Source organism: Pan troglodytes, chromosome 2 (genome assembly GCF_028858775.2).
Source record: "Pan troglodytes isolate AG18354 chromosome 2, NHGRI_mPanTro3-v2.0_pri, whole genome shotgun sequence".
In the NCBI taxonomy this organism is placed as follows: domain Eukaryota; kingdom Metazoa; phylum Chordata; class Mammalia; order Primates; family Hominidae; genus Pan; species Pan troglodytes.
Window position 1 is genome coordinate 52,537,954 of NC_086015.1, and position 27,799 is coordinate 52,565,752.

The 27,799-nt window shown below is 49.8% G+C and overlaps 1 protein-coding gene across 8 annotated transcripts in view; it reads right to left on the bottom strand.

Moving 5' to 3' along the window:
• Nucleotides 1-9,612: 9,612 nt before the first annotated feature.
• The window catches only part of PFKFB4 (6-phosphofructo-2-kinase/fructose-2,6-biphosphatase 4), a 38,157-nt gene continuing 19,970 nt past the window's right edge, over nucleotides 9,613-27,799 (bottom strand). For 6 of the 8 annotated variants that reach the window (XM_001158394.8, XM_063805747.1, XM_063805746.1 and 3 more), the window contains 7 exons: nucleotides 27,140-27,347; nucleotides 26,396-26,542; nucleotides 16,428-16,532; nucleotides 14,562-14,691; nucleotides 14,398-14,460; nucleotides 12,844-12,908; nucleotides 9,613-10,664 (listed from right to left, as the gene is read on the bottom strand). In XM_001158394.8, coding sequence (XP_001158394.1) covers nucleotides 10,605-10,664; nucleotides 12,844-12,908; nucleotides 14,398-14,460; nucleotides 14,562-14,691; nucleotides 16,428-16,532; nucleotides 26,396-26,542; nucleotides 27,140-27,347 — 778 coding nt within the window. In that variant the 3' untranslated portion in view covers nucleotides 9,613-10,604. Of the gene's footprint in view, nucleotides 10,665-12,843; nucleotides 12,909-14,397; nucleotides 14,461-14,561; nucleotides 14,692-14,791; nucleotides 15,054-16,427; nucleotides 16,533-26,395; nucleotides 26,543-27,139; nucleotides 27,348-27,799 lie in introns of all 8 variants that reach the window. The other 2 variants (XR_010155191.1, XM_016941058.4) reach the window with 2 other exon arrangements.

Genomic DNA, 27,799 nt, shown 5'->3' on the forward strand with positions numbered 1-27,799 from the left:
CAGAGGAGACCGAACTGGTAAAGTCACTGCTGGTGGTGTTGCACGATAAAAAACTAAATATTTAGTTTTAGTTCTCCATTCCTCACACAGAACTCCTTAACCCCTTAGAATTTACCATCCTTCTGATGCAAATGAGATGACTCCTAGCAGAGGGCCACTAGATAGCTTCACGATATCGGCCTGAAAGACCAAATAAGTTGCCAGGCTCAGTGGCTCACGCCTGTAATCCCAGCACTTTGGGAGGCAGAGGCGGGCGGGTCACCTGAGGTTGGGAGTTCAAGACAAGCCATGGAGAAATCCTATCTCTACTAAAAATGCAAAAAATTAGCCGGGCGTGGAGGTGCATGCCTGTAATCCCAGCTACTCGGGAGGCTGAGGCAGGAGAATCACCTGAACCCGGGAGGCGGAGGTTGCGGTGAGGCAAGATCGCACCATTGCACTCCAGCCTGGGCAACAAGAGTGAAACTCTGTCTCCAAAAAAAAAAAAAAAAAAGAAAGGAAAAGAAAAGAAAGAGAAAGACCAAATAAGGATAAGAGTTTTGGAACTTTGAGTCACATCTCCCAAACTCTGGGGAATGGAGGGAGGCTAGAGATTGAGTTCAATCACCAATAGCCAATGATTTAATCAACCATGCCTTTGTAATGAAACCTCCATAAAAATCATTAAATAGTGGGGTTTGGGAGCTTCTGGGTTGGAGAACACATTGAGGTGCAGGGAAGATTGGTGTGCTCAGAGACGACATGGAAGCTCTGTGCCCCCTCCCCTCATACCTTGCCCTGTGCATAGCTTCATTTGGCTTGTTAAAAGACAAAATTACAATGAGTGGTGGTTGCTTCTAATGGCACCAAACAGCTTAAAGAAAGAGAATGGCATGATGAGGTCAAGTTGTTAGCTGCTTGCAACAAGGCACAAACTGAAAACTTTTTCAACTCTGCTAAAATGAGCCTCTTGCAGCCATGGGGCTGAGATGGCTCAATATCTAACCCAAGGGCTGATTCTGTGTGTTCCAGATTAAAATATTGGTTGAATCACAGCCTCACTCAGTCTTTTTCTTTTTTTTTTTTTTGTTTTTTGTTTTTTGAGACAGAGTCTCACTCTGTCGCCAGGCTGGAGTGCAGTGGCACGATCTCGGCTAACTGCAACCTCCGCCTCCTGGGTTCAAGCGATTCTTCTGCCTCAGCCTCCTGAGTAGCCGGGATTACAGGCACGCACCACCACGCCCTGCTAATTTTTGTATTTTTAGTAGAGACAGGGTTTCACCATGTTGGTCAGGCTGGTCTCAAACTCCTGACCTTGCGATCCGCCCACCTCGGCCTCCCAAAGTGCTGGGATTACAGGCGTGAGCCACCGCGCCCAGTCGTTATTTTCCTTTCATTGTTGACCAGGCTCACTCAGTTTTTCCTGTGAAAGTTAGGCACTGATCAGGACAAAGCATGCCCCTGGGAAACTGGAGCCCACATGCATGTCTACATCCAGTGGTCAGTTCTCTGTCTACCTTCCCTGACCCTCCAGCTTCAGTGACAGGGTGGGACACTCCCGCTTCCATCACACACTCCTCACACTGCTGCTTCTCAAGCTGCACTTTTTTTTTTTTTTTTTTTTGAGATGGAGTCTCACTCTGCTGCCCAGGCTGGAGTGCAGTGGTGTGATCTCGGCTCACTGCAACCTCCGCCTCCTGGGGTTCAAGTGATTCTCCTGCCTCAGCCTCCCAAATAGCTGGGACTACAGGCACACGCCATCATGCCCAACTAATTTTTGTATTTTTAGTAGAGATGGGGTTTCACCATATTGGTCAGGCTGGTCTCGAACTCCTGACCTCAGGTGATCCACCCGCCTCAGCCTCCCAAAATGCTGGGATTACAGACCTGACTACTGTGCCGGACCGGGCATTACATCTTGAACCCACCTTCAACTGCCAACCCCAATCCGCAGCTTGCTTCCCCCACGGGCTTCCACATGTCCATAAGTGGCAACTCCAGACCTTGGGATTATCTCTCTCTCACATGCCTTCATCCAAATCGTCAGCCAAACTTGGCTCTACCTGAAAAGTATATGCAGAATCCAACCACTTCTCGGCAGCTCCATCAGGAGCTCATTGTCTCTCACATTGCAGCAGCCTCCAGATAAGTGACCTGGCTTCCACTCAGCCCCATTTCAGATCGAGTCTTGATTCTGCAGCAGCCAGAGGAGTTCTTTTTATACGTTTATCAGATCAAGTCACTGTGCTCAAAACCCTTTCCCGGGCCCCCCATTTCCAAGGCCCCACATATTCTGTATCCCATGACCTCTCTGACCTGGTCTTCCTCCTCCTCGTCTCTCTTCTCCAGCCCCACCAGCCTCTTCTGTGTTTTTTGACTGGGCATAGCCACACTCAGAGCCTTTGCATTGGCTATGGAATGCTCCATGGCCTCCTTCAGCCTTTGGTCACCTTCTCAGTGAGGCCTGCTTGCAACCTCCTCCCATGCCTGTTCCCTCCATCCCAGCACCCTATATACTCTGTGTTTTACTTATTTGCTTACTGTATCTCCTACCACTAGAACATTATCTCTCTGACAGCAGGGTAGTGCTTACTCCTGTATCCCCACTGCTTGGCACATGGTGGGCACTTAATAAATGTGCTGAATCGGCTAGGCATTGTGGCTTATGCCTGTATTCTGAGTACTTTGTGAGGCCAAGGTGGGAGGATCACTTGAGGCCATGGGTTTGAGGCCAGCCTGGGCAACAAAGTGAGACCCCCATCGCTACAAAAACAATATTTTAAATAATAAAAAAAAACAAAAACAGGCGGGGTGCAGTGGCTCACAACTGTAATCCCAACACTTTGGGAGGCTGAGGTGGGCAGATTGTTTCCACCAAGGAGTTTGTGACCAGCCTGGGCAACATGGCAAAACCCCACCTCTACAAAAAGAAAAAAAAATTAGCTGGTTGTGGTGGTGTGCACCTGTAGTCCAGCTACCAGGGAGGCTGAGGTGGGAGGATCACCTGAACCCAGGAGGTTGAGGCTGCAGTAAGCTGAGATCACATCACTGCACTCTGGCCTAGGGAACAGAATGTAACTCTCTCAAAAACAAACACAAAAAACGCAAAGAACCCCCACAAGTATGAAATTAATGACTGAAGTGGAATGAAGATACATGAAAGAATTCAGAGGAATTAGATCCCCACCAACCCCTAGCCTCTTCTGCACCTCCCTTGCCTGCTGAAGCAAGGTGTCCTCCCCTGAAAGACACCATGGACATCATGAAGGAGTTACCCTGTAAGAGGAAGCTAACTCTTCTCATGGCCCCTCCTCCCAATTCCTTATGATTTCCAGAGCTTTTAACTAGAGAGAGATTTCAGCATGTCTGGAGACCCTTTCACAAAGTCAAGCCCAGAGCGGGAGGCTCACATATCAAAAGAGTTGCAAGACTGTTATTTTATGTTGGCCAAAATATAGAGAATATGTGTGGGAACAGACTGAAGTCCTAGACCAAGGAGATAAGAACATAAGTTTATATTGGGCTGAATTTATCAATATGGGTGCACTTAGCAAGGATTTGGATTCCATGCACCAGCTCAAGCTGTTGGGGGTTATTCCACACGTCTATTTGGTTGGCTGAATAAAAACTGGATCCCGGCCGGGCGCGGTGGCTCACTCCTGTAATCCCAGCACTTTGGGAGGCCGAGGCGGGCGGATCACGAGGTCAGGAGATCGAGACCATCCTGGCTAACACAGTGAAATCCCGTCTCTACCAAAAACACAAAAAAATTAGCCAGGTGTGGTGGCGGGCGACTGTAGTCCCAGCTACTCCAGAGGCTGAGGCAAGAGAATGGCGTGAACCCGGGAGGCGGAGCTTGCAGAGAGCCGAGATTGTGCCACTGCGCACTCCAGCCTAGGCGACAGAGCGAGACTCCGTCTCACAAAAAAAGAAACACAACAAAACTGGATCCCACTCAATGCAGTTAAGGTGCCAAAAGCTCCCTGATATAACACAGAGGAAAGAATCCAAAGCCTTAAGAAGATGTATTTATTTTTATTCATTCAAAATAAATGTTGAGGCCGGGCGCGGTGGCCCATGCCTGTAATCCCAGCATTTTGGGAGGCCGAAGCAGGTGGGTCACCTGAGGTCAGGAGTTCAAGATCAGACTGGCCAACATGGTGAAACCCCATCCCTACAAAAATACAAAAAGTAGCTGGGCATGATGGCGGGTGCCTGTAATCCCAGCTACTCAGGAGAGCAAGACTCCATCTCAAAAAAATAAATACACACAGGCTGGGTGCAGTGGCTCATGCCTGTAATCCCAGCACTTTGGGAGGCTGAGGTGGGTGGATCACCTGAGGTTAGGAGTTCGAGACCAGCCTGACCAATATGATGAAACCCTGTCTCTACTAAAAATACAAAAATTAGCCAGGCACCTGTAATCCCAGCTACTCAGGAGGCTGAGACAGGAGAATCGCTTGAACCTGGGAGGCGGAGGTTGTGGTGAGCCGAGGGGAAACAAGAGTGAAACTCCATCTCCAAAAAATAATAATAATAATAATAATAATAAATACATACATAAATATATAAATGAATAAATGTTGGACTGAATTTGTCATGGACAACTCATCTTTTCCCTAACCAATCCCCTGGATTGAAGGGATTGAAGATTCAGAAGATACTCCTTTCCCCAAAGTCTTGGGAAATTCATTGCTGAGGGGTGCATCTTTAAAAAGTTTTAGTTTTAGTTTGCTATGGCTACCATGACAAAGTCCCACAAATTGAGTGTCTAAAACAACAGAAAATGTATTGTCTCACAGTTCCAGGGGTTAGAGGTCTGAGATCAGGGTGTTCGCAGGCCAATGTTCTCTCTGAAGACACTAGGTTATATTAGATTAGGGGCCATCCTACTGCAGTCTAACTTTGTCTTAACTTATTACATCTGCAATGACCTTATTTCCACATAAGGTCACATTCTGAAGTACTAGGGGTTAGAACTTCAACATATAAATTGGTGGGGGGTGCATAGTAAGCACCATGGTCACTCTTCTCCATAGGTTAGGGGTTCTAGACTCTTCTCCATAGGTTAGGGGTTCTGGACTCTTCTCCATAGGTTAGGGATTCTAGTGGGAGACACTAGAGTTGAAATGGCTCCTTGATTGCTTTTTTTTTTGAGGCGGAGTCTCACTCTGTCACCCAGGCTGGAGTGCAATGGCGCGATCTTGGCTCACGGCAACCTCCACCTCCCGGGTTCAAGCAATTCTCCTGCCTCAGCCTCCACCAGTAGCTAGGATTATAGGCATGCACCACCAGGCCCAGATAATTTTTTTGTATTTTTAGTAGAGACAGGGTTTCACTGTGTTGGCTAGGCTGGTCTCAAACTCCTGACCTCAAATGATCCACCCACCTCAGCCTCCCAAAGTGCTGGGATTACAGGCGTGAGCCACCGCACCAAGCCAGCTCCTTGATTTCAATGCAGATACAAGGAGTCTGGGGTGACAAGGGTCAAGCAGCAGTGTTGAGCTGCCAGAGGAGAGAGAGGAGCAGAGACTGGGAATGCAGGATTTACAGGTTATCTGAATGGTCAGACCTGGAGGGATCTTTAGCAACCTGCAGGAATCTTTAGCAATAGGGACCTGATCACCAGACCCCTAGTACCAAAATAGATGGAGAGGCCAGTAGAGTCCCACCGATATAACAAGAGAGTGTGAGGTCCAACTGACAGAGACTCTACTGCAACAGAGAGGAAACCCTCACTAATTTTCTAGATAAAAATCAGTTTGCAATCCCAGGGGCCCCTGAAGGAGGTGGGGCATGCACCCTTAAGGAGGGCCCTGTAAAAACAGCACAGATTCATCCTGGCATTTTCCTCACAATCTCCCCAAAGAGACCTGTGGCCACCAGCCAGGTGTGGCAGATATACTTGTGGTCTACCACAAAGCCATTTTTCACTTTTCTGTTTTTTGAGACAGAGTCTCGCTCTGTCACTCATGCTGGAGTGCAGTGGCAAAATCATAGCTCACTGCAGCCTCAACTTACTGGGCTCAAGCAGTCCTCCCCCACTCAGACTCCCGAGTAGCTGGGATTACAGGCACGCATCACCATGCCCAGCTAAGTTTTTGATTTTTTTGTAGAGACAAGGTCTCATTATGCTGCCCAGGCTAATCTCAAATGATTACAGCCATGAGCCGCTGTACCCCACCTCATTTTTCACTTTTAATAAAATAGTTTTGCCAATACAGTGGTACGTGCTTGTAATCCCAGCTACTCAGGAGGCTGAGGCAGGAGGATCGCTTGAAGTCATGAGTTCATAACCAGCCAGAGCTACAGAGCAAGATCCTGTTTTTGTTTTTGCCTTTGAGAGAGGGTCTTATTTTGTCGCCCAGGTTGCAGTGGCCTGACCCCGGCTCACTGCAACCTCCAACTTCTGGGCTCAAGTAATTCTCTTGTCTCAGCCTCCCAAGTAGCTAGGACTGTAGACACGTGCCACCACACTTAGTCATTTGAAAATTTTTTTTGTAGAGATAGGGTCTCATTATGCTCCCCAGGCTGGTCTCAAACTCCTGGGCTCACGCAACTCTCCCACCTCGGCCTCTTAAAGCCCTGGGATTACAGGTGTGAACTACTGTGTTCGGTGCAAGACCCCGTTTTTACAAAAATAAGATAAAATAGTTTCGTTTAAACAATAATGTACCCAGTAATGATCAGTCTAAACCAAATATGGCAACACTCTTCTCTGCAAGTAAGAAGTATTATATATATTTTTTTAGATATAAATCCAATATTGCTGAAACCTACCTATGTCTTTGCAACAATATTTGATTCTATCCAAATATTATCTGATCCTTTCAAGCTCATTCTTATTGGTGTAAGAAAAAATGAAAATAGCCAGGTGCAGTGGCTCACGCCTGTAATCACAGCACTTTGGGCGGCCAAGGCGGGCAGATCACCTGAGGTCAGGAGTTCTAGACAAGCCTGAACAACATGAAGAAACCCCATCTCTACTAAAAATACAAAATTAGCTGGGCATGGTGGCGCATGCCTGTAATCCCAGCTACTTGGGAGGCTGAGGTAGGAGAATTGCTTGAACTCAGGAGGGGCAGGTTGCAGTGAGCGGAGATCACGCCATTGCACTCCAGCCTGGGCAATAAGAGTGAAACTCCGTCTCAAAAAAATAAAATAAAATAAAAAACAAATATCCTGTGACCCTATATGATGGCTATTATTTCCCAGTAACCCAAAATGCTACTCAACATAATAATATAATTGCCCTTTCTAGGTTATGGTACAACACTGGACCTGAAGAAAAACTCTGATATTGTTATATTTCATTCCTTTTATTGTTTTCTACTAAAATCTTCAAAACCTTCTTCCAAAAGTGCTGAGAGGCCTCAAAGGGAGTCGGGTGTCCACCCTAGGAACTCAGAGCCAAGAGACAGGTGAGGACCCCCGAAGCTGTCCCCCAGGCTCTCACCAGGCAGAGGTTAGTCACCACCTGAATCCTGCAAAGCTGCCTCTCCCTCAGACACCTTGGCATAGTCGGAGAAGGCAGAAACAGCGGCTGGCCACCCCAAACCACCCAGAAGCAGCCCAGCCACAGCCATCCTCTGCCCTGACACACTGGGAGGAGCACAGGCGAACACCCGGCAATGCCCCGCCCCATCTTGTCCACAGAGGAGCCCCCCTCTACAACCCACTTCCCGGAAAGCCAGCTCCAGGGCAGGAAGTATGGACAGCCCATGATGTTCTGAGGCATGGGAAAGAGAACACCCAGCCCCTTGTCTCCACCTTCCCGACCCCAGATGCAGGTGACAAAGACAATACCAGAATAGGCCGGGTGCAGTGGTTCACGCCTGTAATCCCAGCACTTTGGGAGGCCAAGGCGGGTGCGTCACCTGAGGTTGGGAGTTCAAGACAAGCCTGACCAACATGGAAAAACCCTGTCTCCACTAAAAATATAAAAACTAGCTGGGTATGATGGTGCATGCCTGTAATCCCAGCTGCTCGGGGAGGCTGAGGCAGGAGAATTGCTTGAACCCGAGGCGGAGGTTGTGGTGAGCCAAGATCGTGCCATTGCACTCCAGCCTGGCCAACAAGAGTGAAACTCCGTCTCCAAAAAATAAAAAGAAAAAAAGAAAAAGAAAATACCAAAACACTGGTCAGCATACTGTCACCACAGCCTCACGCAGCCACTACATCCTTGACCCAGCTCCCGGGGCCTCCTCCCCAAGAATGCCGCATTTGGAGCCCACGTTCCCAGGGACCCCAGAATCCTTCCCTTAACAGTGCTCCACTCCAGCTGCACTGCCCCCTCCACATCCGCCTCATGTTCAGGGCCAAGGGCCCCGTACCCCACGTCAGCCCAGGGAAGACCCAGGCCGCCTGCCCATGTATGCCAGGCCAGGACTCACTCCAGGGCAGCATAATTCCTCTTCAGTGAGAGTGAACATGGGGGTGGAAGCTGAACGAAGGATCCCAACACAGACCTGCGAGGAAGACCACAGCACCAGGTGTCGACAGAGCAGGCCAGAAAAAAAACACTTCACAAATGGAGAACTGGCTACCAAATACAACCTGAGATTATTTTTTAAAAAGTATTTATTGCAAAGAATGCTGGACACAGTGTTGCATGTGGCTGAGATTCAATACCATCCATTCTGGGGAACTCTGGAAAATATCTGCAACATGGGCACGCCAGCCAGCATGGCCGAAATGTGGCAGCCAATCAGCTACACCTCAGCCCATGCGGAGACCATGCCAGGGCAGAGGCCGGGGGGTTGCCCCCACTCATGCCCTGATCCCTGGATGTCCCTCTACCCTGTCCCCAGTCCTCGTAATGCATCCAGTCCAGCAACTCCTAACTCCCCTCTGTACACAGAGAGAAAAGGCCTCGGTGGTCTCACCTCAGATGACATCCAGAGGTACATGCACTGTTGCTGACCAAGGGAACCCACTATGGCTAACAAATGAGTGTGTCCAGGTGACAAAAGTCACCGAAACTCCAAAATACACAGAAGCAAAGGCTGCAGTCCTAATGTCCCAAAGGCATGGTCCTTGGGCTCTGGGCCTAAAGGGCTTGGGGCTCTGACAGATGAGTCTGGAAGGATCTTGCCCCAGCTCCGCCTTGGACATCTCTTAGCGGAGCAGCACACAAGGATGAGAGACCACCGGCCAGGGCCAGGGACGCTAACTTCTCTCAGGGACGGGTGGCATCTGCAGGCTGCAAAGCCCTGGGAGGCTGGAAAGATGTGCTACCCTCCAGGCACAGGCCAGGAAAGGCTCCGGACACAAAGGACTTGGGATCCAGGGGCCTGGCTTCCCCAGAGTCCACCTGTGGACAGCAGGGCACCCGATTACAAGTCCAGACACTTTCTGACCCAGCCCCACAACTTGCCAGCCAGTCTGTTTGCCAGCTGTAAACAGACTGCCCAGGCTGCCTCTCTGGGACCAAAAGAACTCAGGGGCATGACAGACACTGGACTTCACAAGGCCATTTTCACCAGACTCACATGCACATGAATGGAAGGCTGTGCTGCGGCCGGGAAAATCCTCCCTTGCCCAGGGACTGCCTATGGGTTCTGCCTTCTCCCTTCCTCAGACCCACAGGCAGAAGTCAACAAACACCAGAGAAGTTTTACAGGACCATACAAGTGTTTCTGAATTATTTATGGCAAATGCATGTCTCTGCCACCAGTGTACATTCCTGTGTGGACACGGGCAGCAACAGGGGAGAGGCCGCCTCCCCATTGGCTGCCAGTGTCCACAGCCAGGGAAGGGGAGAGGGGGCGGCAGCCTCTCCCTCGAGCACTTCGGTGTGTGCATCAGGAAGGTAACTTCCTGCCCTGTCTTGAGGTGGTTTCACTGTGAGAGCAGGCCTGAAGGGGCACCCCTGGCCGCCAGCTCCCCTAAGCATACCTAAGTAGCCGGGTACATGCACAACTGGGGAGGGGCGACCACAACTGCCCCCCTGCCCACACGTTTCTGTGCATCCCAATGTGCTGAAGCAAGCGCATTGCTTTCATGAATGCCCACAACTAAGGGTGATATGGATACAACGGCCTGGCCAGTGGCTGCCCAGGAAGCATCTGCTGTGGTTGGGGCTCTAGTTCCTGGTGGGTAAGGATGGGAAGGGCTCTCCCTCTCACCAGAGGCAGCAGCAGCTCAGGGCCCCATGAAGACCTGGCCTCTGGCTCAGGAAGTGGCCACAGAGAGGATGGTAGAGGCCCTGTGGAGAGTCACCAGGTCCATGCTGGGCAGCTGGGCCACAGTAGGAACATCACAGCAAGCACTTTCCTTTCACATTGTAGGGTTTCACACTTCACAAAGCCAACTGAGCTGGCGAGAGTGAACACCTAAGAGCTGCGCCGGAAGAACCTGGGGCTGGGCAACCTCCGCGCAGCCCATGCAGATGCAGTCTGGTCAAGTGACTCTTAGCAGCAGGTCAGGAGCCATGCACACCCTTGTCGCCGACTGTCAACAAAGAGCCAGGTGGGCTGGGGTGGGGGTTCTGGGTTCCGCCAGCCATGTGTGGCTTCAAGAATATCCCTGCATGGCATGGTGACTATCACACACACTGGAGGGCCTGGAATGACCCCCTCTGCAGAGAGCAGTGCCTGCCTAGTGGTCACAGTGGATGAACATGGTCACTGGTGAGCAGGCACCGTGACAAGGGCTTCCTCTGGAGGTCTCGAGATGTCCACGTTCTGTACAATAAAAACACAGAGCGTTCACTCCATGGCAGGAATAGATGAGATGCCTGCTGTCTGCCGTCCTCATCACTGTGGTTCATCAGGCTTCACATTCTCACTGTAGCAGCCACAGCCGCAAGACTCTAGACCACAAGCTTCCCTAAGAATACATGGCCAAGAGCTTCGTGCCACACAGCGGGTGGATGGACAATAGAACAAAGGTGCGGTGGAGGATGCCACCTCGTTTCCTGCTCCACTGCAGCCAGGTCAGGCAATACCCAAAGCAAGGCCGCTCCCACCTCCTATCTCAGGACTGAGTCAATTGAGGAGGAACCCCTGGCTTGGGGATTTTATCCTCATCTGTGGGGCAGGGAAGGGGTTCAACTCCTGGGGGTGTCTCCTTCCTAGTTTAAAGTGTTGGCACGCAGGTGTCAGAGGTGCCCCAGAAGCCTATGGGCATTTCCTGGTCTGCAGCCTGGTCTGTCCCCTCAGAACTGGGGTACAGGGCCTCCTGAAGCCCTCAGCTATAGAAGGACCCCACCAAACTGCAGAGCTCAGTCCCATCCTTGGCCTGTCAGGCTCAGGGAGTCTCAGGCCTGAGGAATAGGGAATCTGAAACTTCCCTTAGCTCTCTGAGGCTGTCTTATGTGCCCCAGAGCCTGGTGGCCCCTCCTCCCAGCTGTGGGCCCCGGAACCATCACCTGCAGGAGCAGGTCACTGATGACCTGAGCTGCTGCCCCATGCAACATGACATGCCCAGATCTTCAGGGAGAGAGACATGGCCCCCATGGCCCACAGCCTGGGCTCATAGGACCGGCCCCTGGAATTGTAGGGGCAGGTATAATTCTTATTGCTGGGCAGGCTTCCTGAGGCGCCCCTTTTCCACCACAGCCTGCCCCAATGGATGGGCCAGAAGGGAGCCATCCAGGAACCTGGGGTTAGTAGCGGTTTGCCTCTCAGAAGCACCCACCCATAGTGGGCAGAATGACCGCCAGCCACACTATGGTGATGGACTGGTAGGGTCAGCTCCCAAGGGCTGCCAGGCCCAGGGACCTCTCTTACCATCACCCTGCCAGCCCAGGGGCCTCTCTTACCATCACTCTGTCAGCACTGGGGGCCCAGTGCCATCTGGGCCTTCCTTGGCCCAAAGGATGCCCGTTGGGAGGTACCTTCCCCTGTGACTTGTGGGTACCAAATTGGGCCTGGGCTGAACTTGGCCAAGACATGCACGGACTATCAGAGCAATGGGAAGAGAGGCCTGCAGGGTAACTGGTCCTGCTTGGGGGCAGTGGTGTTGGGAAGGGACAGGACACATCTACACACCTGTGCTGTGAGGTCCAAGGCCAGATGTCCTGGTCCAGCCCAAGGCGTGCATCCTCAGCAGAGACCCAGAGCCCAAGCAGGCCCCATCATGGATGGCAACAGGCATGACTGAGGCCCAAGAGCCTTCTCCGTGCAGTGGCCTCCAGGAACTGGGACCAGGGCTCCCAGAAGTGTAGGTCCTATCCTTGGCCCCAGTGGGAGAGGGAGCCAACATTGTGGAGGGACCCCACATGGGACCAAGAGTGGTTCTGAGCTACACTCTGAGGAGCTTCTACCTTCCACAAGGCACTTGGGGAGCACAGGTGGTGACTGCTCTTCTGGACCAAGGTCTCCACCCCATGCTGAGGCCCCTTCAGTATCTGCATGGCCCTTTCCCCAAAAGTACATGATCCCATTTTAATTTTTAAAGGTGCTGGGGTTAGGAAAGGGGCTCATGAGGCCTCGGCTGCAGGGATGGGGAGTGGGAAGAGTGCCCACCTGCCCTCAGAAGGCCAGAAGCCTCATTCTTAGCCTCCAGCCTCATTCTCACTGAGCCCAAGGGCCCCCTTGACTTAGACCTCCAAGTTGCTGCCTGGGAGCCCCGTGGCTCCTCAAGTCCTCGGGCTCCAACCACACCCAAGTTCAGGCACTCCTGAGCCTGGTGGCCCAGAGTCAGGGATTTCCCCATCCCCAGGGCAGGTGCCTTGGGAAGGCCTGATGCAGGCCCCACCCAGAGCCAGGGCCCCGCCCTGCTGATGGGACAACAGTCTTGGCAGAAGACTCAAGCTCCCTCTGGCAGGTGCCGCAGCTGGGCCTGGCCCTGGAGGATGTGCAGTCTGGACACCCCCACATCAGGAACACCCCGCTACCCCAGCAGTGACCCCATTGCTACCTGAGGCCTGTCCCGGTGCGTGTTCACAGCGGCCACGTTCAGGAATATGGACTCCACTTTACAACCTGCCAAAGGGAAGATGCAAATCCATCCCCACTCCTGAAAGGCAGCTGAGCTGCAGATGCTAGAAACTTCTCTTGGAGGGGGGTCTGGGCGTGTGGAATGGAGCAGCCATCTCAGCCTCACTCTAGTTCTTCCACTTTAGGCAGCTCTGGGGAGCCCCGGGAGGAAGGATGAGACACCCTTCAGACCCACGCATATCTGTATGTGACGGCCCAGACAGGGCCACACAGAGGCCCCAGGCTCCCCAACCCCAGGACCGAGAGGGATCGGGGGAACAGCAGGCCTAAGTTGAGGTTACTGACTCTCAAAGTCTTCAGGGCCCCCAAACCACCCACATTCCAACTCTACCATATAAGGCCCAGTCAACCGTGTGCCAGGTGCACAGTGCAATGGGGGATGAGGCCATTGTCACACACTGGAGTGACATCAGCTGCCACTGGGCTTCACAGCCATTCCCCCAAGAGCACCTGTGTTAAAGGTGAAGAGCTAAGTAAGACCTGAGAAATGAAGAAGTTGCCTGAAGTCTCTGCTGGTATAGCAAGAGGCAGGGTGGGGACTCACACTGCCCTGCACCCAGAATAAAGTCCAGGCCCTGAGGACCAAGGGGCCTTGTGGGGGTTCAGAAAAATCAGTAGAAAAGCCCCTCATGCAGGTAGGCAATGGTTAAGCAAAGTCACTGGGGAGGTCTTCTGTGGCCACATAAACTTTTTCACAACAAATTTTTTTTTTTTTTGAGACAGGGTCTCGCTCTGTCGCCCAGGCTGGAGTGCAGTGGCGCGATCTCGGCTCACTGCAAGCTCCGCCTCCCGGGTTCACGCCACTCTCCTGCCTCAGCCTCCCAAGTAGCTGAGACTACAGGTGCCCGCCACTACGCCCAGCTAATTTTTTTGTATTTTTAGTAGAGATGGGGTTTCACCATGTTAGCCAGGAGGGTCTCTATCTCCTGACCTCGTGATCCACCCACCTCGGCCTCCCAAAGTGCTGGGATTACAGGCATAAGCCACCGCACCCAGCCCCAGAACAAACTTTTTAAAAGCAAATTAGGGCCGCTGATGGTAGTTCATGATGGTAGCTCACGCCTGTAATCCCAGCACTTTGGGAGGCCGAGGCAGGTAGATCACCTAAGGTCAGGAGTTCGAGACCAGCCTGACAACATGGTGAAACTCTGTCTCTACTAAAAATACAAAAATTAGCTGGGCATGGTGGCAGGCGCCTGTAATCCTAGCTACTCGGGAGGCAGAGGCAAGAGAATCATCTGAACCCGGGAGGTGGAGGTTGTAGTGAGCCTAGATCACCCCATTGCACTCCAGCCTGGGTGACAGAGCGAGACTCCGTCTCAAAGAAAAAAAGCAAATTGGGAAAGGTAGTGGGGTAGTAGGTGGAGGAATGGGCTCCTAACACAATTTTCAAGGAATTCGGAGAAAATCATGGAACTGTGCAGAGATCCAAGGTCATGGCTACCCATGGTCAATGTGCAGGAAGCTTCCTTACCATATGCCACAGGAGTCAGCTTCAGGACTGTGTGCAGTGGACACTTGAGGTAGGGCAGCTGTTCTGTAGACACATAGGGGGATGGCTAGCACACCAGAAATGCCTGGTGACAGTGCCTACCTTCTCACACAACCTTCCCACCTCCCCCGGGGCACAGCCCACACCTGCTGCCTTGTCGAGGAAGTAGGCCAGCAGGCAGCGCATCACAGCCTGGTGGCAGATGACCAGCACATTCTCTTGCCTCTCCAGCTCCATGATGACAGGCTCCAGTCTCTGGACCAGGTCCTCGTAGGACTGCAAGGGCAAGCAGAGAGGGGTCCCTCAGGCCTGGCTCCGGGGGAGGGACAGACACATCCTGGACACTGGGCCACCTTCCACTCCTGCAGCTACTCACCATTCTGGGAAGCTGTGGCTGGGCCTCCTCCAGCCTAGCCTTCTGAGGCCATGGGGGTGGGCAGCTGAGGAAAGGGGCCACCTTTCCCACCTCAGGGCTAGGTCCTGGTAGGATTGAGAGCGCAGAGCTAGGCCTCAGGCTCCATCCCAGGGTCCACCTCAGTGCCCACCCATGGGGCTCTGCACTGAATCCTCAGCTATAGAATTCATGTGACTGGTGGAGAAGACCTCGCCTGCTTCCAGCCCACAGCAAACAGAGTGCACTGACAAGAGTGAAGGGGAAGAGAGCAAAGACCTGGAACTTTCTGGAGTGTGACTCATCAGAAACAGCTGGGGTCCCCAGGAACTATCCTCAGTCTACCTGCCCAGTATCTTCCCCCTATGCCTGCCGTGATGTACGGTTTAGGCCCCTGCTGGGCCTCTCAACCTGGCAGGTTTAGAGATTTTCATCAGTTTCATCCTTCTGCACACAATGAGTGGTCCTTCAAAAATGGCCTCCAGCAGTCAGAACTGAACGTGCCCCAAGCTTTGATTAGGAAGCAAATATGACACGCTGATTTGTGCCAGTTCCTGGTAGTTCTGAGAAAATCCTAGACCGGTTCTTTTGGTAACATGAATTTCTCAACCAATTCTCCTCACTGTATTCTCAAGTTTGAGCAGCCAGCTGCTTTGTTTCTCCTGACCGTTATCTGGGTTGGTTCTAAATCTGAACTTGGCCTAACATAATGTGGGGAATAATTAATGTTCCCAAGAGCTATACTATCCTGAGGATGGTACAGTGTAGAGACCTGTCAGCCTGGCTTCTGGGTGGAGGTGCTTCTACATGTGTATATATATGTGTACATATGTGTGTTGACGGGGTGTATTTTTATTTGGCCCCTGCCCCAGGCCACCTCCTGGAAGTGGAAGGAGATGCCTCAGTCAAAGGTGACCCTCAGTTTCTGACCTGGGGCCTGGGCTGACCTGTGTCAGAGAAGGTGACAAGTGCAGTGGCTTGTGGTAGCCAACTCATGTGTGGAAGGTCTCCCTGGGTCTGGTGCCAGGGCTGGGGGTGGTGCCTGGAGCCACAGGAAGGACAGGATGGGCTCAGCCTGTGACAAGAGGAAGCATCCAAAGGAAGGATGAGGCCCGAGACAGGGACTCGAGTGAGCTGAGACCCGAGTCCCAGGCCTGCCATGGTCTCCCCAACTCCCCAGCCATTTGAGCGCCCCGGAAAGGGCTGACAACTCGCTGGGAAAGGAGCTGGCCTGGGAATGCCAGGGGACCGCACACTGTCTACAGGGGTCCCAGGAAAGCCTAACTCCGCAGATCCCCGACCTCAGGCCCTGCCCTTCCGAATTCTCCACCCCTGGGAAGGGGAAAGACAAGAATGGAGAGCAGGGAGCCAAAGGTCTCCGGGTTGAAGGCCTGCCCTACACGGCACTGCCCACCCCACACCTGAGGAAGGGACTAAGGCCTGGGCTGCATAGCTGGGAAGGGGTGGAGATGAACCACACACACCCAGGCTGGCAGGCCTCTGAGACCAGGCCCCTTCTGCTACCCACGCAGCCCCTGCAGAGCCCCACAGGCCCTCAGCCACAGGTGGTACTCCCAGATGGGCAGTAGGTGGCTGGGACTAAGCCCCAAATCCCACCTACCTCCCCTTTAGGGTACCGGTACCGGTACTTGTCCTGGTCCCGCAGGGCGAACTCCAGTGGATAATTATCCTGAATTTCCTCGTAGGTCATTTCCTCACAGACGCCCTAGGGAGATACCACAGTCATCACACCTCCTACAGGCCCAGAAGATGAGCCTTGGGGACATGTGGGGTGAGGCAGCATCAAGCAGAAGAGACCAAGTTCAAGGGCATTTCCTGGGTGAAGGGAACAGAAACCTGTCTAAGGAGGGGAGGACCTCTAGGAACACTGATCATTGGTGGTTCCTTGCTTGTAAAAAGCTACCAGGATGGTCTTGTCCACCTATCCATAACCCATCCAATACACACAGAGATGCTATGTGTTTTTTCTTTTCTGTGCTGTCGAAATAGTACTTGTGAGTGTAGGTTGTTATGCAAACTATGAAGGAAAACTTCACTTGTGTTATTTGGGATACACACACACACACACAGAGCATAGATCATCTTCTACAAATGCCATTAAAAAAAAAAAGCTGGCTGGGCGCGATGGCTCACGCCTGTAATCCCAGCACTTTGGGAGGCTGAGGCAGGCGGATCACTTGAGGTCAGGAGTTCAAGACCAGCCTGGCCAACATGGTGGAGGCAGTGGTTGCAGTGGGCTGAGATTGTGCCACTGCACTCCAGCCTGGGCAACAGAGAGAGACTCCCTCTCAAAAGAAAAGAAAAAAAAAGAAAAGTTGGCTGGGCGTGGTGGCTCACAGCTCACGGCCTGTAATCCCAGCACTTTGGGAGGCTGAGGCAGGTGGATCACCTGAGATCAGGAGTTCAAGGCCAGCATGGTCAACATGATGAATCCCCGTCTCTACTAAAAATACAAAAATTAGTTGGGCGTGGTGGCGCATGCCTGTAGTCCCAGCTACTCAGGAGGCTGAGGCAGGAGAATCGCATGTACCCAAGAGGTGGAGATTGCAGTGAGCCAAGATTACGCCACTGCACTCCAGCCTGGGGAAGAGAATGAGACTCTGTCTCAAAAAAAAAAAAAAAAGAAAAAAAAGATGGGGACATATTGGATTAGAGTGGGTCCTAAATCCAGTCATTGGTGTCCTTTTAAGAACGCCATGTGGGCCGGGCACAGTGGCTCATGCCTGTAATCCCAGCACTTTGGGAGGCTGAGGCGGGTGGATCATGAGGTCAGGACTTTGAGACCAGCCTGGCCAATATGGTGAAACCCCGTCTCTACTAAAAAAATACAAAAATTAGCCAGGCGTGGTGGCTCATGCCTGTAGTCCCAGCTACTTGGGAGGCTGAGGCAGAAGAATCTCTTGAACCCGGGAGGCAGAGACTGCAGGGAGCTGAGATCATGCCACTGCACTCCAGCCTGGGTGACAGAGCGAGACTCTGTCTCAAAAAAAAAAAAAAAAAAAAAGAATGTCATGTGAAGGCACAGACAGACATACATAGGGAAGAAAGCCATGTGATGACCGTGGACAGAGGTGGGATTGGAGTGATGAGGCTATGAGCCAAGAAATACCAAGGATTGCCGGCAACAACTGGAAACTAGGAAGAGGTGAGGAAGCGTTCTTTATTAGCACCTTCAGAGGGAGCATGGCCCCGCTGACGCCTTGATTTCAGACTTCTAGCCTCCAGAACTGTGAGAGAATCAATTCATGTTGTTTTAAGCCACTCATCTGTAGTGCTTTGTTATGGCAGCCCTAGTAAACTAATACTTTTTTTTTTTTTTTTTAACATTTAGTGGTTTTTTTTTTTTTTTTTTTGAGACAGTCTTACTCTGTCACACAGGCTGGAGTCCAGTGGTGTGATCTTGGCTCACTGCAGCCTCAAACTTCCCAGGCTCAGGTGATCCTCCCACCTCAGCCTCCCAAGTAGCTGGGACTACAGGTGTGCGCCACCACACTTGAATACTAACACATATTTTGGTACCAGGAGGTGAAGTGCTGCTGGCTGCTGTAATAAAGAACTAAAAATGTGGAAGTGGTTATGAAATGGGATAGTGGGTGGAGGCTGGAAGAATTTTGTGGTGCATGATAAAAAGCTTAGACTGTCTTGAAGAGACTGTTAGTAGAAATTTAGACATTAAAGATTATTCTGGTGAAGGCACAGAAGGAAGTGAAGAGGATGACAGAGAAAGCGTCCATCATCTTTTTTTTTTTTTTTTTTTTTTTTTTTTTTGAGACAGGGTCTCACTCTGTTGCCCAGGCTGGAGTGCAGTGGTGCAATCTCAGCTCACTGCAACCTCTGCCTCCCATGTTTAAACAATTCTCCTGCCTCAGCCTCCTGAGTAGCTGGGATTACAGGCACAGGCCACCACGGCTGGCTAATTTTTTGTATTTTTAGTAGAGACGGGGTTTCACCATGTTGACCAGGCTGGTCTCGAACTCCTGGCCTCATGTGATCTGCCCATCTCGGCCTCCCAAAGTGCTGGGATTACAGTCATGAGCCACTACGCCCGGCCAGCTTCCACCATCTTAAAGAGCACATATATCATCATGAAAAGAACGTTGATAGAAATATGAACATTAAAGGTGCCTCTGTGAGGCCACAAGGGGAAATGAGGTACCTTTTCCTGGACCCTAGAGAAAAGGTAATCCATGTTATAAAGTGGCAGAGAATGTGGCTAAACTGAGTTCCCATGTTGGACGGCTACAACCAAGACTGATGGTAACAAGCACAGGCGGGTATGTGGAGAAATCAGAGCCCTCACACACTGCGGGAGGGAATGTGAGATGGCGAAACAGTGTGGCAGTTTCTGAAAAGGTTGAATGTATAATTACCATATGACCCAGCAATTCTACTCCTAGCGTACAGTGAGGAGAAATAAAAATATAAGTCCGCACAAAAACTTATGCTGGATGCGGTGGCTCATGTCTGTAATCTCAGCACTTTGGGAGGCCAAGGCAGGTAGATCTCTTGAGCCCAGGAGTTTGAGACCAGCCTGGGCAACATGATGAAACCCCATCTCTACAAACAAATACAAAAATTAGCTGGGTGTGGTGGCGAGTTCCTGTAGTCCCAGCTACTTGGGAGACAGAGGTGGGAGGATTGCTTGAGCCCAGGAGATGGAGGCTGCAGTGAGCTAAGATCGTGCTACTGCACTCAGCCTGGGCAACAAAGCAAGACCCTATCTCAAACAAACAAACATAGAAAACACCTTGGACATGAATGTTCACAGCAGCATTATCCACATAGCCCAAAAGTGGCAACAACTCAAATGCCCATCAACTGATGAATGGATACATAATGTGTGGTATATTTATATAATAGGATGTTATTTGGCAATGTAAAGGAATGAAATACTGCTACATGCTACATGAATAAACCTTGAAAACATTAGTGGTAGCTTAAGGCAGAAGGAAGGGTTAGAGGGAAATGGGAAGTGACTGTTGATGGGCACAGGATTTCTATTTGGGGTGATGAAATGTTCTAAAACTGATTGTGGTGATGGTTGCACAACTCTGAACACACTAAAAACCACTGAACTGTATACTTATTTATTTATTTATTTTTTAGAGACTGAGTCTCGCCTTGTCTCCAAGGCTGGAGTGTAATGGCACGATCTCAGCTCACTGCAACCTCCACCTCCTGGGTTCAAGTGATTCTCCTGCCTCAGCCCCCCGAGTAGCTGGGATTACAGGTGTGCGCCACCACAAATGGCCTGAACTGTATATTTTAAATGGGTGAATTCTATGGTATATGAATTATATCTCAATAAAGCTATCATTTTTTTAAAGGAACTATAAGGCAATAAATTGTGGATTAGACTAAGAAAAAGTCATAATGTTGGAATAGAAGACAAGCCCAAGGCTGTTTATCAGAAGATAAACATGGAAAGATGATTAATGGATCATAAAAGCTGTAATAGTTTCAAAACTTGAAACATAAAGAAGGAAATCCACAAGAATCTTGGAAAATAATCAGATTAACTTCAAAGGAAAAAAACTGGGGTGGCTGCAGGCTTCTCTGCAAAACTGAATGTTAGCATCAAATCTATATATTTGGAGGGAAGACACTGTCCTATAACCTGCCTCAGGTAGCTGCTGTTTGTGTGAGAAAGAAATCAGTGGCTGGATAACCCCCACCAAGCACAAAATGGGTTAAATGAGCTACAAAATGAGTTATAAAAATTGCTTACTTTTTTGAAAGAGATTATCAATTCTGAAGAGAAAGAATAGATAAAAAATAAAACCACAACTTGAGTTCAGGAGTTTGAAACCAGCCTGGGCAATATGGTGAAGCCCCATCTTTACAGAAAATACAAAAATTAGCCAGGCGTAGTGTTGCACACCTGTGGTCCCAGCTACTCAGGAGGCTGAGGTGGGAGGATGGCTTGAGTCCAGGAGGCGGAGGTTGCAGTGAGCTGAGATGGTGCTACTGCGCTCCAGCCTGGGTGACAGAGCCAGACCCTGTTTCAAAAATAAAATAAAATAGGCCAGGCATAGTGGCTCACACCTGTAATCCCAGCACTTTGGGAGGCCAAGGCGGGTGGATCACCTGAGGTCAAGAGTTCAAGACCAGCCTGGCCAACATGGTGAAACCCTGTCTCTACTAAAAATACAAAAATTAGCCAGGCATGGTGGCTCACAACTGTAGTCCCAGCTACTCGGGAGGCTGAGGCACGAGAATCACTTAAACCCGGGAGGTAGAGGTTACAGTGAGCTGAGATTGCGCCACTACACTCCAGCCTGGGAAACAGAGTGAGATTTGGTCTCAAAAAATAAATAAATAAATAAAAATAAAATAAAATAAAACCATGATGCTGTACTCTGCCCAATTACGTTGAAAAAACAGAGCAAAAAGGAAACGAATGGCAATAATACAATATCATCTTTCCCAACAGAAGGTCAAAAATTATTTTCCTGTGACAGTATGAGCTTTGTTAAGTATATTTCAATTATGTGCATCCAGCCTGAGAATGTCTTTGAAAAGTTTTAAGGTAAAGACTATTGGAATAAAAACATTGCCTACCTTTCAAATAACAAAAAAGATCATATCTACACAGAAAAATTGGAATAAAGAGAAAATTCCAAGGTATTGAAAACAAGATCAAACATACCAGTAATGATAATAATAAACCTAACTGGTTGCAGATGCCTTGATGAAAAAAGCTCTTGGGCTAGGCTAAAACTCAAAGCAAGTATATGCTTTTGTTTTGTTTTGTTTTGTTTTGTTTTGCTTTGTTTTGTTTTGTTTTTGAGACAGAGTCTTGCTCTGTCACCCAGGCTGGAGTGTAGTGACATATCTTGGCTCACTGCAACCTCCTCCTCCTGGGTTCAAGCAGTTCTCCTGCTTCAGCCTCCCACGTAGCTGGGATTACAGGCATGCGCCACCACGCTCAGCTACTTTTTACATTTTTAGTACAGACAGGGTTTCACCATCTTGGACAGGCTGGTCTCAAACTCCTGATGTCAAGTGATCCACCCACCTCAGTCTCCCAAAGTGCTGGGATTGCAGGCATGAGCCACTGCGCCTGGCCTATGCTCTTTATTCTAAAGAAAACGATACAAAAATGTTAAAAATAAAAGGGAAAAAATATAATAAAAAAATATGGACAGGTTGGGCATGGTGGTTCATGCCTGTAATCCCAGCACTTTGGGAGGCCAAGGAAGGAGATCACTCGAACCCAGGAGTTCAAGACCACCCTGGGCAACACAGCAAGACCACATCTCTAAAAATTTTTTAAATTTAGGACAGGGGCAGTGGCTCATGACTGTAATAACAGCAATTTGGGAGGCCGAGGTGGGATCACCTGAGGTCAGGAGTTCAAGACCAGCCTGACCAACATGGAGAAACCCCGTCTCTACTAAAAATACAAAATTAGCTGGGCTTGGTGGCTCATTCCTGTAATCCCAGCTACTCGGGAGGCTGAGGCAAGAGAATCACTTGAACCCGGGAAGCAGAAATTTTTTTTTTTTTAATTTTGAGAGGGAGTTTTGCTCTTGTTACCCAGGCTGGAGTGCAGTGGCGTGATCTCAGCTCACCACAACCTCCGCCTCCCAGGTCTCCAACTGCTGACCTCAGGTAATCTGCCCACCTTGGCCTCCCAAAGTGCTGGGATTACAGGCATAAGCCACCGCACCCGGCCAAAAAAAAATTTCTTTTTTAAATTTAGCTGGGTATGGTGATGTGTGCCTGTAGTCCTAGCTACTCGGGAGGCTAAGATGGGAGGATTACTTGAACCTGGGAGGTCAAGGCTGCAGTGAGCCATGATGGTGCCATTGCACTCCAGCCAGGACAACAGAGCAAGACCCTCTCACTTAAAAAAAAGAAAAAATATATGGACAGAAAGCAGGAATAACAAATCAAAACCAAGAGGCAATACCACACCCATTAGGATGGCTACTATTAAAAAAAGAAAAGAAAACAAAAGAAAACAACAAGTGTTGACAAGGATGTGGAGAAATTGGAACCTGTGTGAACTTCTGGTAGAAATGTAAAATGATGCAGCTGCTATGGGAAACAGTACAGCAGTTCCTCAAAAAAATAAAAACAGAGGCTGGGTGCGGTGGCTCACGCCTGTAATCCCAGCACTCTGGGAGGCCGAGGCGGGTGGATTGCCTGAGGTCGGGAGTTTGAGACCAGTCTGGCCAACATGGTGAAACCCTGTCTCTACTAAAAATACAAAAAAAATTAGCTAGGCATCGTGGTGTGGGCCTGTAATCCCAGCTACTCAGGAGGCTGAGGCAGGGGAATTGCTTGAACCAGGGAGGTGGAGGTTGCAGTGAGCTGAGATCATGCCACTGCCCTCCAGCCTGGGCGACAGAGCGAGATTCCGTTTCTAAATAAATAAATAAATAATAAAAACAGAATTACCATAGGATCTGGCAATTCCACTTCTAGGTCTACACCAAAAAGAATTGAATTGAGAGCAGGGTCTCAAAGAGACATTTGTATCCATGTTCACAGCTGCATTATCCACAATAGCTAAAAAGTGGAAGCCGTCCAAGTGTCCATTGGCAGATGAATGGATACACGAAATGTGGTATACAATAGAATCTTATTCTGCCTTAGAAAGGAAGAAAATTCTTAAGGCTGGGTGTGATGGTTCACATTTGTAATCCTAGCACTTTGAGAGGCCAAAGTGGTAGAATCGCTTGAGGCTAGGAGTTTGAGACCAACCTGGGCAATATAGTGAGCCTCCCTTCTCTACAAAAAATAAAAAAATTATCTAGGCATGGTGGTGTGCACTTGTTAGTCCCAGCTACTAGGGAGGCAAGAGAATCGTTGAGTCCAGGAGTTTGAGGCTGCAGTGATTTCCACATTGCACTGTAGCCTGGGTGACAGAGTGAGATGCTGTCTTAAAAAATAAACAGGAAGGAAACTCTTGCACAAGCTACAACATGGATGAACCTTGAGGATATTATGCTAACTAAAGTAACCAGTTACAAAAAGACAAATACTATATGATTTCACTTATATGAGGTATATAAAGTAGTCAAAGTCATAAAGACAGAAAGTGGTTGCCAGGGGCTGGGAGTAGCAAATAGAGTTATTGTTTTTCTTTTTAAAATTTTTTTAGAGATGGGGTCTCACTATGTTGTCCAGGCTGGAGTGCAAGGGCCAATCGTGAATGAAATCATAGCACACCACAGCCTCAAACTCATGGGCTCAAGCAAGCCTCCCACCTCAGCCTCCCAAGTACCTGGGACTATAGGTGTGAGCCAGCACATCTGGCTTGAGTTATTGTTCAGTGGGTACAGAGTTTCTGTTTTACAAGATTAAAAGAGTTCTGCAGATGCATGGTGGTGAGAGTTGCATAACAATGTAAATGTACTTCATACTCCTGAAACGTACACTTCAAAACAGCTATGATGGTAAATTTTATGTTATGCATATTTTACCACAGTAAAAAAAAAAGGAAAAACAAAAGCAGGGGTGGTAATATTCAAATTAGTCAAAGTATATATCCACAGAAAAAGCTTTTCATATTGAAATGGGAACCACCCATAATAAAGACCAAGCCATGATGGAGCACTGGTACCAGATTTGCTCTGGCCCCAACAAAAACAACTATTATTAAAAAAGGACAAATTGGCAGGGCGCCGTGGCTGACACCTGTAATCCTAGAACTTTGGGAGGTCGAGGTGGGTGGATTGCCTGAGGTCAGGAGTTCAAGACCAGCCTGGCCAACGTGGTGAAACCCTGTCTCTACTAAAAATACAAAAATTGGCTGGTGTGGTGGCGGGTGCCTATAATCCCAGCTACTCTGGAGGCTGAGGCACAAGAATCGCTTGAACCTGGGAGACGAAGGTGGCAGTGAGCCGAGATCGTGCCATTGCACTCCAGCCTGGACAACAGGAGCAAACCTCCGTCTCAAAAAAATAAATAAATAAAGGGACAAATCAAACAACTGTTTTTAGACATGAGACTAGGCAGGACTGTGATCCTTGAGAGAAGGGAAGCAAGCTGAGGGGAGGAGGCAGCAGCTTACTGCCCAGAGGCACTTCCTGGACTGCAGAGCCAAGCATAATGAAGAAATAATGGAAGATTCAAAAAAGGAACAAAATGAAATTCCTGGAGCTTCAAAACACCACATCTGATATGAAAAGTTCACTGGATGGGTTTAATAAAAATGCAGAAGTAAAGATAAGTGAATTTGAAGACATAGCAGTAGAAACTATCTAAATTAAAGCTCGGAAGGAAAAAAAGACAGAGAAGAAATGAACAGAAGAAATAAAAAAACCAGAAGTTCAGTGACCTGTGGGATGATACCAAACAGTCTAACACACATAGAGTGGGAGTCCAGGATGGGAGAAGGGGTGGCAGAAAATACCTTTGAAGAAATGATGGCCAACAATTCTTCATATTTTATATTTAGAAACCCAGAAATCCGAGAATCTCAATAAACCCCAAGGATGATAAACATAAAGAAAACCATACTGAGATACATCATAATCAAATTGCTAAAAATCAGCAATAAAGAGAAAATATTCCAGCCTAGGCAACATCATGAGACTCCGTCTCTACAAAAATTAGAAAAGATTAGCCGGGCATGGTGGCAAGTGCCTGTAGTCCCAGCTAGTCAGGAGGCTGAGATGGGAGGATGGCTTGAGCCCAGGAAGTTGAGGCTACAGTGAGCTATGATTGCACCACAGCACTCCAGCTTGGGTGACAGAGTAAGATCTTGTCTTGAAAAAAAAAAAAAAGAAGAAAAGAAAATATTAAAGGCAGTCAGAGAAAAAGGAGATAACATTATATCCAGAAGAGCAAAGATGAGAATGACAACAGACTTCTCTTAGAAACAATGCAACCCAGAAGTCAGCAGAAGAGCATTTTTTTTTTTTTTTTTTGAGACAGAACATCACTCTGTTGCCCAGGCTGGAGTGCAGTGGCACAATCTCAGCCCACTGCAACCTCTGTCTCCTGGGTTCAAGCAATTCTCCTGCCTCAGCCTCCAGAGTACGTGGGATTACAGGTACCCACCACCATGCCTGGCTAATTTTTGTATTTTCAGTAGAGATGGGGTTTCACTATGTTGGCCGGGCTGGACTCAAACTCCTGACTTGAGGTGATCCGCCCGCCTCAGCCTCCCAAAGTGATGGGATTACAAGGGTGAGCCACCGCACCTGGCGAGAACAGCATCTTTAAAGAGACAAAGGCCGTGCTGGTTCACCTCATTTGTGTCTCCAGATCCCTGGGAGGTTGGCTATGGCTGACTGCAGCTACCAAGCTCCTGTGGCCGCTGATTTCTTGTTGAGCTAGACCATGAGGAACCCTAGCAGGAGGCCACAGGGAGGGAGGAGAGTGAGGTTGAGGTGTCAATTCCCAGGCTCACTCCTGAGAATGGTCTAGGGCTCACCCAAGGTCCCATCCTGTTAGGCTGCCTTTTCCTCTCTGCTCCCAGCCCCTAGGTTCCTGTATCCTTTCTCTCTCCTCTCCTTTGCCCAAGGGGAGCAATGGTCACTGTTGTTACAATATGATGCAGCAGCCCTGCGGTATCTGGGAGGTAGACAGGGAGGGAGGGACGGTAACTACCGCATCGATCTCGTTGAGGACCTTCCACTGTTCATAGGGCACACCCAGTGCCTCAGCCGTCTGGATTGTCCTCTTCATCTGGCTTGTCCAGACCTTCAGATCCTTGATATTTTGGTCACTGATGAACTGGGCTAGACTCTTGGCAAACTGAAATACATCATAAGCAAACTCAGACCCACAGGTCCTGGGCTGCCCTTAAAGCATCCCATAGCCGCAGGGTCCATGAGATCACCCTCGCCTTGAACACTCACTACAGGTTTGGTAAAAAGCATGAACTAACTTGTCGATGACACACATGCTGACACACAAGAACACAAGTGCTGTTCCTGTGCACCCTCCCAGACCCTGAGCACAGCAGCACAGTTACAGCTGAGACTCATCAGGGCCACTGCCTCCCCACAACCAGGTGCCCTGTGCTACGTGACCACTGAGGTCTCCCCTGGACTGTGGCACAGCTATCTGCTACACTGTATGGACTCAGGTCGCTCTAAGGGTGGCGTGCCTCTGACAAAAGGGGCTCAGTGAGTGACAGCTCACATGGAAACCAGAGATCCAGGCATTTGCCTGTTGCTTGATGACCTTCCCTACATGATGGGAAGATTCTAGGTTGAATGAAGGTCATTCACCTCGACTGCACATTAAAAGAATGGGAGCCTAGCCCCAGCGCACTCACACATGCATATACCCAGCCACGCAGGGTACAAATGCAGGCCCGTGTGCACACGCAGGCACACATGCACTGACCTCCCTGCCCCGAGGGGACAGTCCTGGGTCCCCGCCAATCCGGCCCTTGAGGTTGAGCTCGCTCTCCCCGTGCCGGCAGAGGTAGATGGAGCGGGGGGTCACGTGGATGTTCATGAGGTAATATACGATGCGGCTCTGGATGTGGTCAGCCACACGGTTCACCACGTAGCTCTGGCCCACATCCATGATCTTGATATAGGACAGGTCCCTGTCCAGAGAGAAGGTAGAAAGAGGCCTGTGAGTGTGGCCAGGGTTCTCACAGAGCACATCTGGCCAGCCACGGAGTCTAGCTGCGAGGCCTTGCACCTCCAACCACCAGAGATTACAACCCTCAGGACCGTCAGCTGGTGTGCGAGTGATGGGGGTGAGGCGGGAGCAACACAGTGCGTGTGACGCACAGGCAAACCCTGTGGGAGACGGGAGATGGGAGGTGCTCGTCACTCATCATGCTTCCCAAAGGTGACATCCAAAGTGGGGGGTCCGCCATACCACATCGTGACTTTCTCCGCTGCTCATGTGTCCCTGGGGCCCCTGTTGGCCTATCTCCGCACTCTCAATACACTGTCTGTAAGTTGAACCAAGAGACAGTTTTCCCGAGGGTTGTTGACTTGGGAGTAGCTGGCAAACGCTCCACGCCCTCACTCTTCCTGGTCAGCTGTA